This window comes from Neovison vison, chromosome 4, assembly GCF_020171115.1.
Source record: "Neovison vison isolate M4711 chromosome 4, ASM_NN_V1, whole genome shotgun sequence".
In the NCBI taxonomy this organism is placed as follows: Eukaryota; Metazoa; Chordata; class Mammalia; order Carnivora; family Mustelidae; genus Neogale; species Neogale vison.
Genome location: NC_058094.1, coordinates 219093254 through 219113410, shown reverse-complemented (window position 1 = coordinate 219113410; position 20157 = coordinate 219093254). Strand labels below are relative to the sequence as shown.

Genomic DNA, 20157 nt, shown 5'->3' with positions numbered 1-20157 from the left:
ATTGCTCGGTTTACCTGAATCTGAGCTATGATTCAGGAAAATCATAAGTTAGGAGAGAAAGCCTATATATGGTTACCATATAACAACAGGTAATGAACTAGGGATGGGACAATCAAAGAACATGTGAGTCCCTGAGCTATGGCTCAGCCATTCCTAAAGGGCTCCATTCCATTTCTCATTGCGCTGAAAATTGCTCTTATGCATTTTTATGAATATTCCTTTTGTCTTTTACCCATGGCATTGCTGTTCATCAGAAACACTCCAAAAGACAATCCACTAGCATCTTCAAGACACAGGAAGAATGTCTGTGTACCATATAAATTAGATCCCTCCTGCAGAAAGAAAATAAAAAATAGAAAACTTACCATCTAATAATTTAAACCCCAAATGACTAGAAATGACTTAAGAAATCCGTGTTAATTGTATGAGTAACTGACAGGGAACTCATGGTCAAAGAAGACACAGATCAGTCTTTAATATATCAAGTCTAGATTTGGTTGATGTCAACCAAGTGAATTAGTATTCTCTTATTGAATTGAGTCAGTTATGACCATTTATCTAGTAGAAATGTGAGAGCTTGGGATAGCTGTCAAAATGTAGGAGAACAAGAATTTTGAAACTATAGTTCAAAAAATCTCTTCTCTCAAAGAGGCTTAACCTAATTCCATCTGCAAAAGCTCCATCAAGCCTTAATATGAATCAGACATCTTTCTAATGTGCAACTAGAGGGAGCTCTACTCAAGATATCTTGGTCTTCTAGTCTCACTAAAGTCTAGACTTTAGAACGTGAGCTGAACTTCTAAGACTTTAGAACAGTAGTTCTCAACCTGGGGCTTCATCCCAGTCCCAATTAAAACAGAATTCCTGGGGGGTAGAAGCAGGCATTGATATTTTGTTAAATTTCTCCAGGTGATTCCAATGAGTAGTCATGTTTGAAATCACTACTCTAGAAAAGCAACTCTCGAAATTTGGTGTGCACAGAAATTATATATGAATAATAGTGGATTCGAATTCTAATACATTTCTCCCATAGTGATGCCCATTTGAATAGCAAAGATCTCAGGCTCCTTATTAAATGATTCCCAGGAGAGCTTCTCTGACTCAAATTTTCTGTCTTTCTGATAGGCATATGGTAGAGTGAGGAACGTGGGCTTTACATTACTCAGGCCAGGGGTTAGATCCTATCTCTGCTATTCCAAACTTATTTTTAAACATTGGGCTATTTCTGAGCCTCAATTTCTCACCTGTTGAATGGAATCAATTATACTTAATTTTTAGGGTTCTTTTAATAAATACAGACCATATATTAAAAGGATTACTTAATACATTATTCCAATGATCTCCTTTATTCAGAAACTCATTCTTATTAATCAGGCAAGTGGCTAAACAAGATCTGTAGGTAATATTGCTAAGCCTACAAAGTAACTCTGATTTGGATTTTCACAGTCAAAGCAAAATAAAAATGAAAACAAAAACAAAATCAAACAAAACAACAGCAACAAAACTCTATGTCTTTTATTCTTTCACTGCCCCAAACACTATTCATATGGGAATGAGCAAGACAGTATTTTTGTTGATATTTTATCCTATTTTGCTGACAAACCTGGTATAAATTGGTGATCTATAAAGCCCAACCTAAAATATATGGAGATAACAACCCACCTATTGTGCAGAGTAATGTCTGAGTAATGTCAGAGTATTGTGCAGAGTAATATTAGTAATGTCTTCTCCACAACTAGTTAGTTCAAAAGGAAAATAAAATGAAGAGTAGTTGGCATTTATTGAGCCCTTTCTATGTGGCAGACACTCTTCTAAATACTCTATATGGATAAATTCTTCTAATTCCCATCACAGTCCTACGAAGGAAGTATATTACCCCTGTTTTATAGATGAGAAACTGGAGACACATAGAGGTAACTCACCCAGACCCACAGAACTGGTGAATGTCAGTGTTAGAATTCAAACCTAAATAGTCTCACCCTAGAATCTCACTCTTAACTATTATTCTGTACTACTTGGAGTTGTCTTCAGAAATGAGGCTGACCTGTAGTGCAGAGGGGCCCATCCTAAAAGCTTACCCCATTGGGGGTTGTGTCCCTGGCAAACATGGCCCAGGTCTTCCAATTCATATCATGCCGGTACTGCTGGTGCACCTGTTCTCCCAGACCATACACGTTAGCACTGGGCAGTCGCATGGAGAGCTGCAGGAACTGATCGGCAAATAGGAGGGGTCCAATGCCTGAGTCCAACCTAGATGGCGATGCCAAATGCAGGGACAGGTGGGCAAGTAGAGTGGAGAGGACACACCTTTAGAAAAGTGTCCCTTACATCTTAATGACTCCTATCCCCTGTTTAACTGGCACCATTTGCCCTCCCATGGACACTAAGAGATCAGGAATTCTTTTTCCCTTAGAAACCCTATGACACTGCCAAAATATTACTCTTACATTATAATAGATGTTCCGTAAATATTTACTGGTGGATACATGGATGGAGGAATGGAAAAATAAAGAGGAAAAAAAATGATGACACAGTAATAAAAATGAAGGAAAAAAAATGGCCCAGCCCAGTGCCTGGCCTCTAATAAATGCTTACTAATAACTATAACAACAACAGAAGAAGCAGCAGCAGGAGGAGGAAAAGAGGAAGGTGGAAGAAAGTACACATTCGAAGGGTCTCGTCACCAAAAGTGGGCTCACAACCTTCAGGAACATTGTTGCAATGCATGCACCCTTCCCCGGGCTTGCAGACCTCCCTTCCCCATGTCCTTCCTACTCGGATCCCCAGACAGGTTTTCAAAACTTACAAAACACGATTATTACTTCTTCTGATCACTTTGATGCTAAATGGCTGTTGGGAGACCATAACTTCATAGGTCAAGGGAGAAGCAGCATTTCCTTTGAAAGGTTGCACATGTTCATGAGGTACTTCATACCTGTCCTTGCTCTGGTCAGTTAGCTGCCCGCGACATGAAGGGAAAGAAAACCAAAATGAAAACTTCTCAGTATTTTCAAAATAGAAACCTCCCTACCCACAGCAGTGTTTCCCAGTGACTAGGTTGATGGTACTGAACTCAGGCACTGACCCAAATGGCATTATCCATTATATTACCAAATTCAAATGTTTAACACCTGGGCAGAAGTCAGTCTTTTGGTAGAAATAGACACTGTAAGTCTACAGAGATGGACTAGCTCTAGAATTTTCACAGCTGTGATCATTCTTTTTCTTTTCCCTCCTGACTACATTTCACATGGTATTAGGGACAAATAAACGAAAATCAGAATTCACTAGTTGACTCAAAATCTACATTCAGGAAGTTATCACACTGAAGGAAGTCTACAGACGACTCAACATATAGGTACTATGAAAAATAATGTCAGGAGAGAAAAATGCTTCCATTAGCAATCCTGTCAGTCTTGTAGTAACTGCAGCCATCAGGGAGAGAACAAGCCCTTTTCAAAAAGATTCTTAAAGAATAAACAAACCACAACCTTAAAGTGGAAACGATTGGACGTCTGGTATTCTGCTGTGAGAAGGACATTGTTGACATCATTTCCAAACAGGGATGGAGAAGGCAACCTTTTCAACTGGGCTGTGAATCCTAGTATGTAGAGGGAAAAAGGTTTACGTAGCCGGCTGTGTAAACTCACAAGAAGTAGCCATATTTATGTCAAAGGGGCTGTGAAGAGCCTTTATTTCTCAAAAGAAGGGAGGAGAGATGTCTCCCATCAAACACTACCGTGGGGCAGTGTGTGAAGCGAGGCACAGTCACTCCCTTACCCATGCTTCTCGCTTAAAAAAATCAGCTTGAAACCTCCCCGCAAAGGCCTAATTCTCATTCCAACAGTCCATCAGCCATTCTGTGTTAATCACACACCCCTTACACTCTTATCCTTTGATATACATAGATATATAGATAGAGAGAGAGAGATCTACATGGATAGAGAGATAGAGACAGAGATATCTCTAGATAGAGATATCTCTGTCTCTATCTCTCTCCTTCTCAGTTATTTTCATGTTACATTGTAGGTGATCATATATGCTGATGCCATCTTCCAGGTTCCATAAGCCAGAGGAGAACTGAGACTGTATTAGAAAAGGCCACGGGCCAAGACCTTTAGAGAGGCAGCACGTCTCTTCCTTTATGCTAAGAGCTTCCCCAAAGTAGTCACCCTCTGTTATCTCTCAGAAGGTTCATTATTATCCTCTGCATTTTGGGGTGGGAGAAACGAGAAGAGACATTTAGTTCATGAACACTGGATACTGACTAGCTAACTTTCATAAAATGTTGATGAAATTGGAATTGCTTCCATATCATCAAATTTACATCGTATTAGTTATGAGTAATTTCAGAGGTTACTGAGTCCAAACCCCTCTCTTTAAAAGTTTGAAACTGGGGGATCAAAGATGTCACGATGATTGTACAAGGTTACTAAGGGACATAAAGTAGAGCCAGGAATAGACCATGAAGCCTAACTGCCAAGATTGGATTTTTTTTTTTCCCTTGATACCAAAATAGATCCCAGCCGTTGCTTAAGAGCAGTGCCCACCTTCTGTCACAGGCGGTAGTGTGGCTGTGCAGGGTGATACTCTGCAGGCCACTAAGGCTTTCCTCTGTAGCAAATAGAAGGTCTGGAGCTCCCATCTCATTGTCTGGCTTACCTGCATTTGTTGTGACAAGGTTACCCTCCATTTGATAACCATGATTTCTAGAATAGTAGCACCAGGGCACACTTATGGTCCCCTGAGGTCTCCAGCAGCACCCACGCTGATCACATGTGGCCTGAAATAAGAGATTAGTCAAATAATTTCATGCATTTGTACAACATTATCATTTACAAAGGTATTTTGAGCTTATGGTATCATTAACCTCATTTCATAATGATATTTAGAGAAATTGTGCTGTATCCCAGTCAATTCACAGCTTGTACTCAAAATTAATTTTTCTGCCAATGCCCCAACCCTGTTATTATTATTTTGTAATAATATAGGGACCACAGAGCAGACCCACATCTGCTTTCACAATAAAACTGGTAACTTTGTTTAACTATCTTAAACTTTAGTATAGTTATACCATCAGAATCTCAAAATTACAAAAGCAGCTTCACTTATATTGCTTTGGTTTAAAAAAAAAAAAAGACTTTGCTTTATTCAGAAGCTTTGAGATCATTTTTGACTTTTAAATATGTCTATTATGTGTGTGTTACGTATACATGATAGATATATACAAACACACATACGTAGTCTCTCAACTTCTCCCAAAGCAGGAAGTAATTGTTCCTTGAAACTCAAAGAGATTCTAATTTTTAGTTAAGAAAGGTGTCCACTTTATGCCACAATTAACAATAGAATCGAGTGGAGACTAAAGTGAATACAATCCCTCTCTCACGTCAACTAATTTATTTGGGAGGAGCACCAGGCTAACTACAAAAAAGTACAAAGAAACCTCTTCCTTTTGAATGTGGACTAGACCTAGTGACTTGTAATGAACAGAATAAAGCAAAAATAATGGGATGTTGCTTCTAAGATTAGATTACAGAAAGATTATGTCTCCTGTCTGGCTTGCTCTCTTTCCCTTGCTCTTCTGAAGCACATGGCAAGGGACTAAGGGAGGTCTCCAGCCAATGGCCTTCTAGGAACAGAGACTCTCATCCAACAATCCTGGAGGATCTCAATCCTGCCAACGATCCCATGAATGAGCCTGAAAGTGATCACACCCAGTCCCAGAAGACGCTTCAACCTCAGTTTTCTAAAAGACTTTGAGCCAAAAGCATCCAGCTATATCAAAGTCAGATTTGTGACCATAATAAAAAAATTACGTTCGTTGTGTTAAGCCATGAAGTTTTGGCATAATCTGTCACAAAGCAATAAATAACTACTACATCCTGCTATATATTTTACAGATGAAGCACCTGAGACAGGCAGAAGTTCACAGAGGTGCAGTGACCTGCCAAAGCTTGCTCAGTGAGCTACTGGGAAGGCAAGCACCAAAACTTAGTTCTCTTGCGATCTACTGTCTTTTTCCTATACTCTGGGTTGAATTTCTGTTTAAGCACATTTTCAGGAGGACACGGCCATGCTTTGCAAATGATAAGACAAAGAAATGGTTTAGGTTTATGAACAATTGGATCTAATCACATGCTCATTTTTACATGAATACTAATTTAAGGATGGAAAAACCGTGCCCATCTGTGGATGATATGGCTGTGGGATCCGACTGCACCATGAATTCCAATCAGCAGGGTTTTGCGCGTTTTTTTCCTTTTATTTATTTTTTAAATTTATTTATTTTTTTCAGCGTAACAGTATTCATTGTTTTTGCACCACACCCAGTGCTCCATGCAAAACCCACTCAGTTGAAACCTCAGTACATCAGGCAAAGAGAAAGGTGGTTAAAAAGGGTGTTAAACAGAATGGTTTCTGCACACTGCCCAGAGGTTAATAATTTCTTCATTGGAATGGAAGGGGCAAAGATCAAAGAGTGCTCAAAGAAGCCAGAAAAGTGAATGTTCTCTGTTGGCTAACTTGAAAATGCCAGTTCTTGCAGTGGCCCTAAGCAGTCACGAGGAGTGGAAAGAGAAGCTTGGTGCACATAAACAGGAGAGTAAAAAGGATGTGAAACCTAGGAAAATCGTCGTAAAGAAAAGCTGTACAAAATGATGGTGTGAATAGGACTGAAGGCACATATAGAGAAGAATTAGAGCCAAGACACAAATGTCCTTTTAAGTTCATCTGAGAATTTAAATTTAAGAGGAATTGCTGAAGTAATACAGCCAATGTAACTTCCAATACAGTATTAAAAACTCCAGGGGAAAAAAATCCTCAAAGCTAAAGAAAATTAAAAAAATAAATAAGGAAAGAAGACATAGTTATGGGCATAGGGTGGGTGACAAGTAGGGAGCAGCACATAGCAAAACAGAATAAATGGAAAACACAAAATAAGACCTTGGGGGAAAAATGTATCATGTCAATTATCACATGTCATTGGCCAGTACTTTCATGGTTACTAATCGTAGGAAACAGAGAGCTGTAGTACAGCTCCTGGCTCATGCTTGGTAGGCATTTAATAGACAGATTGGCCTGAGAACACTGCTTCATTTCACGGACAAAGATTTGATAGTCTGCAAGGAAACAAGACTTCATGATCAAGTCACAGAGTTTTTCAGAAGCAAAGTCAGGACTAGAACCTGTACTGTGGCTCCCCTAACATCCTACTGCCCAAGGGCTACACTCTCAGTTCAAGGCATAGAGCATTAAACTGAAGTCTGTACACAGGACCTGACAGCTCACTGCTCTTCCTAGCACCACATAATAGCTCTTAACTAATGCTGTGTAAACACAGAGTAATTTTGAAGGTGGGGACTCTTAACGATCTCCACAAAATGCAGTGTGCTGGCTGATATTTCATAAAACTTGAGCCATTAAACACTTATTGATAAGAAAATGGAATTTGCAGAATATAAAACAAGCCAATAAATAAACAATAAATAATTACTGAGTATGCCTGCTATAAAATATGACACAACTTCTGAATAAGAAAGACGGTAACTTCTCAAACATCATCATAAAGATTATCATTAGTACTATTGTTAACCATAGGACTTACTGTCAACTGTTCTCAGCTTACCCATTCTACAAGATAGTTAGGACATGCCAGTTTATTTTAAGCATGTAAACCTGCTCTTCTTTGTTTATACAATACGTTCTTTTTTTATGTTCAGCTAGCCAACATACAATACATTCTATCCTGAAAATCAATGAGCTTAAAATTACTGTCTACCAGCTCTTTCCTTAGCTGGATGTCTGGAACTGACTACATCTTTCTGCTCCCAGCCATCAACAGGATCTTTCAACTCTGGGGTTATGGGTAAAAGGTGCTGGGATTATGGGCAGAAGGCCTCACAAGGAAGTAGAAAGTGATATGGTCTTTCAGAATGGACAGGTTTTGGGTACGTATGAGAGCTGTCTCTAAAATCTGCATGGGAGAATGACCTATGTGCAGCTTGAGAGGCACAAAGGTTAAACAGGGTCTAAGATGACACACTAAGCATTTGAACTCAACACAATAAACAGTAAGGAAGGCTGTAAGTACCCCAGCTGGGTAGCAATATAAAAAGAGTAGGATATTCAAGAGGGCAGTTTCAATCCTGCGTGTAACGGCACAGGTAGGGGAGAGATGGAATTCAGAAGAGGTGCTGGGAGTCTATGGGAACAAGCCACGTGTGAGGTGGGGAAGGGCCAGCATGGGAAATTAAGTGCTTATTCTGGGAAACATTGTCAAGGAAGGTGTTTAAAATACATGAAATATTGTTCAAAAGGCTTGAAGGGAAGAGCCAGGCAAGAGTTCTGCTGTTCCTGCTACCGAGATGAGAAGCATATCAGGAGTAAGAACAGAATCTGGTGGTTGAGGAGGGGAAACAGATTTGATGAGGAGTGATGAGTTCAGGTGAGGTGTTCATGGGACGCCCAAGGGAGATGCCCTGCAAACAGCTGCCAACCCAAAACTAAAGATCAGGCTAGAGATTTTGATAACTGAGTCACCCTTTTTTTTCTGCCCTGAGATTCATGGAAGAGACCCTTGGAGCTCATTCTCTCCCAAGATGTCTCCAAGAGTATACCACGTGGTTTGGCAAATTCATAGGATCCCCTCCCATTATTGGGAGTTAAAAACAGTGGGATCTACAACAAAGAATTATCTGAAGGGGAATTTATACTGTTAGTTCTTTATAAGTAATCATGGAGGAGAGAGAGAGAGAGGAGTGATAAAATGGTACAGTAATGGCCTCAACACTGGAACATTCCACTAGCCAGGTATCATATTAATAATTTCTTCCCACTTCTCTACTCCACACATCCATGTACTTCCCTTTAACATGCACATTATATAAATACATCATCATCCATAGACTCAGCCTCTCAACAATAGTCTGGGGAAGCATATAGCAGCCAGGATACTTGAAACATGCACCAAAATGCCCAGGCCGTAACTTCTATGAAAAAACAGGCCACTGAAAGTACTCCCAGAGCATTTCTCTCTGGCTGAGCTAAAGAAGAACAGGTCAATGAATGAATGCCAAGGTCATAGTTTAATGCAGTTGGTACAACGTACAAAGAGAGTCAAAGTTCATTTATTGAACTATAATCTTGATACCACAGAATTTATGAAAGGTCTTACAATAAAACCCCAAAGAAACACTGCTGAGCCAATAATGACATCTGAAGTTCAATAATCAATTATCAAGATGAGGTGTTGTAGGAGAGTGAACTTAGGATGCATTAGCCTTCTAGCTGTGCTTCTAAGCAACAAGATTCCTAGTACACTGCAACAGGGGCTAGTAAACGGGTGTGGATCAACCTTCTGCAAACCTAGTGTGCCAAACATCCTGCTTACATGAAGCGTATCTAGACCACAGTTTCCCTTTCCTATCAACAAAGCCGAACATTAATGGTTCTATCTCATCCAGCTCTAATTTACCTTGCCATCTCAGGCATTATCTTCTCTCTGGCACCCACCCCATATCTTGGCCATATGGGACCATTTGATATGTCATGTGTGTGCCCCACAATTTCCTCATCCATTCTATTTTGAATTCACTTTTCATTCTTCCCATCTGTGTCAAAATCCTCCTTATGTTTAATTCCATACTGTCACCTTCCCCTTGATAATACTGTCTTCTTCTCTGTGATCTCCAACATATTTATTTTTGTATCTTGGACTTTTTATTTCATATTCCAGTTACTTATTTACTTGGTTTATCTCCTCTACAAGAATTTATGAGAAGAAAAATATTTAGTTTATTTTTTTTTCAATTTATTTATTTTCAGAAAAACATTATTCATTATTTTTTCACCACACCCAGTGCTCCATGCAAGCCGTGCCCTCTATAATACCCACCACCTGGTACCCCACCCTCCCACCCCCCCGCCGCTTCAAACCCCTCAGATTGTTTTTCAGAGTCCATAGTCTCTCATGGTTCACCTCCCCTTCCAATTTACCCAAATTCCCTACTCCTCTCTAACTCCCCTTGTCCTCTATGCTATTTGTTATGCTCGAAGAGATTATGCTGAGTGAAATAAGTCAAACAGAGAGAGTCAATTATCATATGGTTTCACTTATTTGTGGAGCATAACAAGTATTTAGTTTAATTGAACCTATCACCCCAAATGCTGAACTTTGACATTTGGCCCCATACTTAAGTATTCTGCTTTTCTTTTCTCCCTGATATCTTCTTTTTCTTTTAGTCCTGTTTTGATGTTCTCTTTTCTTTGTTTCTCAGTACATGATTCCATTCAGCCTTAAATCGTTGCTCCTAGCTGCTGCGTATCACATCAAAAACCGCTTCCTCTACGTGACTTCCGAGGTCTTCTACTATTTAAATCCACCTTTTCTTTTCAATCTTGTTTCTTCCTACTCCCAGTAGGCAACTCTAACTCTGTTCACTATTCTAAGAGGTCAAGTTCATTTCAGTCAGGGTAAGATGCCAAATAAAGGGAACTGAACGCTACAATCACCTTGGTAAGGTATGCTGGTCTAACTGGAATTATTTCTTACCTTAGTGGACTTGCTCTGCAGGCTGCTGCCCTTGATGCCAGAACAGTTAGTCACGGCACTGAGTTTCCTGTCCAGGAGATTTCCTGATCCTTAACTACCCATCTCTATGCAGAGATTGGATCTCACTCGCCCTCAGAGAGAGAGTTCTGGACTTCCTGATTAGTTTTATCCCATCACTCTGCTGCGGTCTTGGGCATCTTCTCTATGTCAAGCTACTTATCTGGCTCCTGTTCACTTCTCTGCCTTAACTTCCCACTTCCAACCCTAGTCCATCATATCTTATAGCTGATTTCATCTGTTCTCTCTTGGCGGCATTGGTTGTCATTGACTTGGCATCTACGCCCAGTCAGTCAACATCAAAGACTCAAGTTGTAACAATTCCCACTTTCCACAGTTCCCCTCTCCATGAACTGGACTGAATTATGTCCTCAGAAAAGACACATTGAAGTCTTAATCTTAATACCTCAGATTTCGATCTTACTTGGAATTAGGATGATTGCAGAAGTAATTAGTTAAGATGAGGTCATACTGAAATAGGGTAAGCCTTTAATCCAATATGCCAAGTATCCTTATTCAAATGGGAAATTTGAACACAGACACACACACACAGGGAGAAGCCATGTGAAGACACAGACAGAAACTGGAGTGATGCAGCTATAAGGCAAGAAATGTGAAGGACTGACTGCTACCACCAGAGACTAGGAGAGAAGCAGGAACAGCTTCTACCTAAGAATGCTCAAAAGGAATCAACCTTGCCAACATCTTGATTTGGGACTTGTAGCCTCCAGTAGTATAAAAGGGGAAAAAAAAACATAAAAGAAAAATAAAACGTCTTTTGGGATTAGGACCTTCAGACAAACCAAGACAGCAGTTCTCAAGAACACCATGGATATTCCAGCCAGCTTACGACAGGATGGCTAGAGAGATAAATGTGAGCGTGCCACATGCCTGGGCATCACGTGCAGCAAGCATCATATCTGTGTCTGATATAAATCTGCCATTTCATATCAGTGGACTTCACTCAGAAGGCTGCATTTTGTTTTCATTCATTCTCAGTGTGAAAGGTGACTGATACACTGTGTGTAATGAACTTCACAATTATAGTACTCAGCAGCAATTGCAGGGTCATAGGGAAGCTCTGTTTTTAGTTTTTTGAGGAATCTCCACACTGTTCTCCAAAATGGCTGCACCAACTTGCATTCCCACCAACAGTGGAAGAGGGTTCCCCTTTCTCCACATCCCCTCCAACACATGTTGTTTCCTGTCCTGCTAATTTTGGCCATTCTAAGGAGTGTAAGGTGGCATCTCAATGTGGTTTTAATTTGAATCTCCCTGAGGGCTAGTGATGATGAACATTTTTTCATGTGTCTGATAGCCATTTGTATGTCTTCACTGAAGAAGTGTCTGTTCATATCGTCTGCCCATTTTTTAATATAACTGTCCATTTTGTGTGTGTTGAGTTTGAGGAGTTCTTTATAGATCCTGGATATGAACCTTTTGTCTGTACTGTCATTTGCAAATATCTTCTCCCATCCCGTGGGTTGCCTCTTTGTTTTCCTGACTGTTTCCTTTGCTGTGCAGAAGCTTTTGATTTTGATGAAGTCCCAAAAGTTCATCTTCGCTTTTGTTTCCTTTACCTTTGGAGATATATCTTGAAAAAAGTTGCTGTGGCTGATATCGAAGAGATTACTGCCTATGTTCGCCTCTAGGATTCTGATGGATTCCTGTCTCAAGTTGAGGTCTTTTATCCATTGAGTTTATCTTTGTGTACAGTGTAAGAGAATGGTCGAGTTTCATTCTTCTACATATAGCTGTCCAGTTTTCCCAGCACATTTATTGAAGAGACTGTCTTTTTTCCACTGTATATTTTTTCCTGTTTTGTCATAGAGCGGAGGGTCCATATCTGGGCTCTCTACTCTGTTCCACTCATCTATGTGTCTGTTTTTATGCCAGTACTATGCTGTCTTGGTGATCACAGGTTTGTAGTAAAGCTTGAAATCAGGTAACGTGATGCCCCCAGTTTTATTTTTGTTTTTCAACATTTCCTTAGCGATTTGGGATCTCTTCTGATTCCATACAAATTTTTGGATTATTTGCTCCAGCTCTTTGAAAAATACCAGTAGAATTTTGATCGGAATAGCATTAAAAGTATAGATTGCTCTAGGCAGTATAGACATTTTAACAATGTTTATTCTTCCAATCCAAGAGCATGGAATGGTCTTCCATCTTTTTGTGTCTTCAATTTCTTCAGGAGTATTCTCTAGTTCCTCGAGTACAGAGCTTCCCTATGACCCTGCAATTGCACTGCTGGGTATTTACCCCAAAGATACAGATGTAGTGAAAAGAAGGGCCATCTGTACCCCAGTGTTTATAGCAGCAATGGCCATGGTCGCCAAACTGTGGAAAGAACCAAGATGCCCTTCAACGGACGAATGGATAAGGAAGATGTGGTCCATATACACTATGGAGTATTATGCCTCCATCAGAAAGGATGAATACCCAACTTTTGTAGCAACATGGACGGGACTGGAAAAGATTATGCTGAATGAAGTAAGTCAAGCAGAGAGAGTCAATTATCATATGGTTTCACTTATTTGTGGAGCATAACAAATAGCATGGAGGGCAAGGGGAGTTAGAGAGGAGAGGGAATTGAGGGAAATTGGAAGGGGAGGTGAACCATGAGAGACTATGGACTCTGAAAAACAACCTGAGGGTTTTGAAGGGGTGGGGGGTGGGAGATTGGGGGGTTGGGTATTGGAGAGGGCATGTATTGCATGCAGCACTGGGTGTGGTGCAAAAACAATGAATACTGTTACACTGAAAATAAATAAATAAATAATACTCAGGAGCACTTCAGTTGGTGATCAAGAAATATTGCTGTAAATACCCAGATGCTTGCACTATCTTTAGCCTGGGATTTATTATCTTTTTTTTTTACAAAACATGGCTCTTAAAACTTTGTCCTTATTTTAAATAATGTTTTATGTACATGTATTACTTTTCACTGTAGATCCTAGACAGCCTTTGGGAATCATGAGAGAGACAGAGAAAAGGCAAGAAACAGAGGCAGTAACAGTCAGAGAGAATGAGTAACCAAGCAGTGCTGCCAGATAAAAGACAAATCCATTTTTAATAGAAGTCAGTCCCAAATCTTGCATGCGACATTCTTCTGCTAAAAAAAGTACTCGTGATTTATCAGAAATCCATATTTAATTTAATCTGTCAACCCAAGGGAATTCTCTCACTCTTCTCTCCCAAAGATGCACTGTCTCACAAGGATGGATACAGGATTCATTTGTACGAGACACCAATAGTTGCAATGCAAACAGTTCTCTGGGACTTACAAACAGGAAACAAACAAACAGAACAGAAATTAACAACAAAAACTATCCAATAGCATAAACTCTTAAATGGAAACAAGATCTGTAATTCAAACCTTTGTTGGTGGCTGGTCAGGGATGCAATTTATCCGTTCCACTTCATTTACCACTGGGCACACAGCAGATTCAGGGGTGGTACTTGGATCTGGTGTAACTGTTGTCCCAGGATCTGGGATAATCCCAAAAACAAACATAAAATGACCATCAGATGTAATATCACAAGCATTTAACATGATTGTCATAGTTCTCAACACGTCCAAGTATATGAACTCCACTACTGATCCGTCTTCACCCTGATGTCCTTGAAGAGTACATGTTCACTTTAGAAATCCTCATTTGGGGGGCGCCGGGGTGGCTCAGTGGGTTAAGCCGCTGCCTTCGGCTCAGGTCATGATCTGAGTCCTGGGATCGAGTTCCGCATTGGGCTCTCTGCTCAGCAGGGAGCCTGCTTTCTCCTCTCTCTCTCTGCCTGCCTCTCTGCCTACTTGTGATCTCTCTCTGTCAAATAAATAAATAAAATCTTTAAAAAAAAAAAAAAGAAATCCTCATTTTGTTCTTGCTGACTGTATTTACTTCTGTGTATACTGTATCATCTCCTTCTACCACCAACACTCTCCCCTTTGAGATGGTTCATATAAGAGCAAGGAGTGTGGCTCCACCATTAAATCAAAAGGTCACCAAGGTAAGAACCAAATCTACCTTCTTCTCTAGTCCAGGGGGCAGGCAAATTATAGCCCATGGGCCAAATCAGGTCACAGTCTGATTGCTGGAACACAGACACATCCACTTTTCTGCTGCTTTTCTGCTGCAGTGTCAAAATTAATTAGTTATGACAGAGACCATATGGTCTGCCAAATCTGAAGTATTAAGTACCTGGTTTTGTACAGAAAAGTTTGCAAACTGCCCTGGTCCTTTACTTCCACCCCTAGTAACTGGTTCACAGTATGTCTGTGCACAGAACACACATGGTGTATGTTTTAGTGGATGTTACCACCCTAACCATCATAACCTCTGTTCCAGTTGTTCCATTACCAGGCATTCCCTCAACAAGGAACACTTCTGAGTGATGACGTTCTCATGTAATATAAAGTCTCATATGGCAAAAATGTAAAGGAAGGCCACCAATGTAAAACTTGGCAGTTAGGATCTGCCCAAGGGCCTTGCTTCATATTTTAAAATCAGTCACATAAAATACACATTGATTGAATTCTAAAATAAGGAAGTGAGATTTCTTTAAGTCACTCTGCAAGGACATGAAGACAGAATAATGGGGCTTTTAATTAGTTTTCATTTCTATTCCAGTTCAAAAGTGATAGATTAAGAGAGCTCCATATTTGTGCCACTTTCTGAACGAGGTTTTAGTTCCATGTCCAAAGTCATGAAACTTTAAGAGTTAAACAATCTTTGAGATTATTTGATGTAACTCCCCACAAAAGGAGAAATTGTCAGGGCTGGGATAGAGGGACTGGGAGAAGAGAAGGATTCTAGCCACAGACTTACCCCTTTATCACCTGATTCATAGAAACTGTTCCTAGATATACCAGAGAAGAAACCAGGGATAACTTGGCACAATCCAGCCCCTCTTTTAGAGTAAGACAGTTCAATAAACATTTAACTAAATAACTCTGATGGTTGTTAACTTTTTAAAAAACAGAATTTTGGCCTTAAATACTTTGATTATATACTTATTCAATTGCCTTACATATAAGGGGTTATTGGTTAATAAATTCCAATATTGTTATTGAAATGAGAATTATTCAAAGCAATTCAGCAAATTTATTTCAAGGGTCAGCTATGAAATCCTGCACTGTGCTAACTGGGAAATAAAAGTATCGGCTTAGGCCTACAGTGAATACCTAGTGAGCTATCACAGTTCCAGTCAAGGGCTCACCGACACACAAATAACTTCCCCCTCCCTCCCCACACACACTCACAACAATGGACAGGAGAGAATCAAATCCCTGCCATTTATGAGGTTTCTGCTCTGGTAAGAGCAACACATGGGGAGGGAGCGCTAGAGTTCCTTGTTACCTTTTGATTCCGAAGACTCTTTAGCTGAAAGCACAAACAGAGGAATAGTGATGATAAATACCATAAGCAGAAGAACACTGAGCATAAGCTCCAATGTCGTGAAATCTTTCAACTTCCTTCTTGCCATCTGAAAAAAAAAATTATATTTAAGTCTTATTGAATTCATAGCTAGTAATTTCCTAATGGACAAGCTTAAATATCATAATAAGTAAAATGAATAACTACAAGTCCATCATGTACATACCCATCAGCAAGATTAAAAAATTATCAACTCATGATCAATCTCATTTTTTCTTTATCCTATTTACTTCTCTCCCTAACCTTGAAGCAAATCTCAGATATCTTTTCATCTGGAAATATCTAAGTACTGGGGAGTCTGTGTGGCTCAGTTGATAGAGCATATGACTCTTGATCTTGGGATTGTGAGTTTGAGCCCCCCAATGTAGATATAGAGATTCCTTTATTGTTTTTATCTAAATTCAATTAGCCAACATATTATTAGTTTCAGATGTAGTGTTCAATAATTTATCAGTTGCACATAACACCCAGAGTTACATGCATATAACACCCGGTACTCATCACATCACGTGCCCTCCTTAATGCCCATCACCCAGTTAATGCTCCATCCCCGCACCCATCTCCCCTCCAGCAACCTGTTTGTTTCCTATAGTTAGGAGTCTCTCATGGTTTTTCTCCTACTCTGATGACTTCCCATTCCACTTTCTGTCCCTTACCCTATCATCTTCTCCACTGTTTATTTTCCACCTATGAGTGAAACCACATGATAATCATCTTTCTCTAATTGACTTATTTCGCTCAGCATAATCCCCTCCAGTTCCATCCATGTCGATGTAAATGGTAGGTATGCAACCTTTCTGATGGCCAAATAACATTCCATTGTATATATATGCCACATCTTTGGCTTAAAATTTTTTTTAAATATTTAAGTATTAAAAAGTAAACTTCATGAAAGCTAAACAGAATGTTGTTAGAACACCAAAAATATTTTTAAAATAACTCCTCAATCATCAAATATCTAGTCAATGTTGAAATTTCTCTTATTGCCTGATAAATATTTTATAATTTGTTCTACTTTCATCAGGATGCAAGAAAACTTATATATTGTAATTGGTTTGTGTCTGTTAAGCTTTTTTTTTTTTTTCTGTTGTTTACAGAGAGAGAGAGAGTGAGCCCAAAGTGGGAGGAGGGGCAGAGGAGGAGAGAATCCTAAACAGGCTCCATACCCAGCACAGAGCCTACAGGGTCTCAATCTGACGACCCTGAGATCATGACCTGACCCAAAATAGAGTTGGGTGCTTAACTGACTGAGCCACCCAGACACCCCAGTTAGGTTGTTTTAATCTACAAGTTTGATCTATAGATTTCCCCATAATCTGGACTTTGTTAATTGCATCTGTGGATATACTTACATGTTTCTCTGCCTTAATGTTTCCTGTAAATTTAATGATCAGATCTAGAGTTTTGACAGATGCAGGTTCTATATTTTAGCAAGAATGGTGTAGAGCTGGTATACAGTCTTCCAGCAGGAGACACAAAAGATCTAGCAAATTCTCCCTTTTTCATATTAACAGCCATTGGTGAGCATTTCTTAGGTCCATTATTCCCTTAATTGTGACAGTGATACTGTAATTCTACCACTCTTTATATACTGGATGAAATATTACTATAGAGAGAAATTCCCCCTCACCTATTACTTGGATCATAAAGACAGAGTTCATAGAGGAGAGGTAGGATAAATGTACCCAGCGGGAGTCTCTCCAAGTTGGTTCCTGGTCGTCTTTGGTAGTTTCCTTGCTCTCTGTTATAAGAGGATAACCTAGGCTCATTTTGCACATTTCCTGACTCCAGTTCCAAACGAAACATCTCTACAGAGGCTTTTGTTTGTTTGTTTGTTTGTTTACAGTGGTAACAATATTTAGAAACTATAGTTTCAGTGAGATTTGGTGAATTCTACAATGGAAGGTACCTGTTGGATCATCCTGACCAACTGGCTACCTTCGGAGTCCCAGGGAGAATTGTCAATTAAAAAAAATTACAGAAATAACACATTTACCTATGTAAATATAAATTGCTATATTGCTATAAATCCTAGCAGGGCATTAAAATATTTTGCCAAGAAGTTTAAATCAGATGTTCAGTACTCTCTTGCTGTCTCAACCTAAGTGAATCCGAATCTCTGGGGAGAAGGTTTAGGTAACTGATTTTTTTTTTTTTTTAACACCACAGGTAATTCTGATATGCAACTATGTTTTGGAGACAGTGGCCCTATTCCAGGCTTATAAATTATAATAAACACGTTTCACTATGCAAAAACATATTAAGAAATGGTGTCCATGACGTTAAAAAAAAAAAAAAAAAGAAATGGAACCAGTAGTCAGTCAGGCCCCTTCATTTTATGCATAAGCAAGGTACAGTAGGCCAAGTGCCTTGTTGAGAGTCACACAACCAAGGACTAGAACCACATTTCCCGATAAGCTTAATGTAGCTCAGCTACTGTATCTATCCTGGCAACTTTTGGTGGGCCCCTCATGGATCGAATACGCTTGAGCCTACCACAATCTCAGTCTTCAACAACTTCCCTCAACCCATTCCTGTCCCCTTCTTCCAAACAGCTCCTGATCTCCATCAGATTTGAGTCAGTCTTGCATTCCAGATTCATGTGATCCCCAGTTCAGTGCTTCCTGCCAAACATGCCACAGACTGGGATCAACCATGAAACTGGCTTATTGGGGTGCTAAATGCAGACAATGTTTTAACTTCAATGATCTCTCTATTTCTGAGAGAGGCATGTTAAGATCTCCAACGATTAGTGTATTCATATCAATATGACTCTTTATCTTGATTAACAGTTTTCTTATGTAATTGGCTGCTCCCATATTAGGGGCATAGATATTTACAATTGTTAGATCATCTTGGTGGATAGTCCCTTTAAGAACGATGTAGTGTCCTTCTGGATCTCTGACTACAGTCTTTAGTTTTGGGTGGCTCAGTGGGTTGAGCCGCTGCCTTCGGCTCAGGTCATGATCTCAGGGTCCTGGGATCAAGTCCCGCATCGGGCTCTCTGCTCGGTGGGGAGCCTGCTTCCTCCTCTCTCTCTCTGCCTGCCTCTCTGCCTACTTGTAATCTCTCTCTGTCAAATAAATAAATAAAATCTTTAAAAAAAAATCTAATTTGATATGAGAATTGCTACCCCAGCCTTTTTTTGAGGCCCATTGGCATGAAAGATGCTTCTCCACCCCTTCACTTTCAGTCTGGGTGTATCTTTAGGTTCAAAATGGGTCTCTTGTAGACAACATATGGATGGGCCCTGTCGTTTTATCCAGTCTGCAACCCTGTGCCTTTTTATGGGCGCATTTAGGCCATTCACATTGAGAGTGATAGATACGTTTTGATAGATAGGTTTTTATTGACATCGTGTTACCTTTGAAGTCTTTCTTTCTGTAGATTGTCTCTATCTTTCTGTTCAATGCTATTCTTGGGCTTTTTCCTCATTTAAAGAAGCCCCCTTAATATTTCCTGCAGTATCGGCTTGGTGGTTGCATAGTCTTTTAAGCCTTGCCGGTCTTGGAAACTCTTTATCTCTCCATCCATTTTGAATGTCAGTCTTGCTGGATAAAGTATTCTTGGCTGCATGTTCTTCTCATTCAGTGCCCTGAATATATCTTGCCAGCCCTTTCTGGCTTGCCAGGTCTCTGTGGACAGGTCTGACATTATTCTGATGGACTTTCCTCTGTACGTAAGGATCTTCTTTGTCCTAGCTGCTTTCAAGAGGTTCTGCCTACAATTACAATTCTTCATTCTTACTATTAGGTATCTCGAGGACTTTTGAGAATCTGTAATCTTGGGGGGAAACCTTTCGGCCTCTAGTACATAAACGCTGGTTCCATTCATGAGATTTGGAAAATTTTCATGAAGAACTTGTTCCACTATATCTTCTAGACTTCTTTCTTTCTCCTCCCCTTCAGGGATTCCAATAATTCTGACATTGGAACGTTTCATGGCATCATTTATTTCCCTGATTCTGTTTTCGTGGCTTCTAAGCTGTTTGTTCCAGGCTTCCTCCTGATCCTTTCTCTCTATCTGTTTGTCCTCCAGATCACTAATTCTATCTTCTGTCTCAGTTACTCTAGCGTTGAGAGAATTTAGATTAGATTGGAACTCATTGAGAGCATT

At 39.8% G+C, this 20157-nt stretch overlaps 1 protein-coding gene across 1 annotated transcript in view; it reads right to left on the bottom strand.

Moving 5' to 3' along the window:
* The window catches only part of MGAM (maltase-glucoamylase), an 86812-nt gene that overhangs the window by 54465 nt on the left and 12190 nt on the right, over positions 1-20157 (bottom strand). The window contains exons 2-8 of the mRNA XM_044246742.1: positions 15964-16090; positions 13989-14101; positions 4663-4783; positions 3492-3601; positions 2807-2958; positions 2079-2250; positions 233-332 (exon numbers count right to left, since the gene is read on the bottom strand). Of these exons, the coding sequence (XP_044102677.1) occupies positions 233-332; positions 2079-2250; positions 2807-2958; positions 3492-3601; positions 4663-4783; positions 13989-14101; positions 15964-16090 (895 nt within the window). The remainder of the gene's footprint in view (positions 1-232; positions 333-2078; positions 2251-2806; positions 2959-3491; positions 3602-4662; positions 4784-13988; positions 14102-15963; positions 16091-20157) is intronic.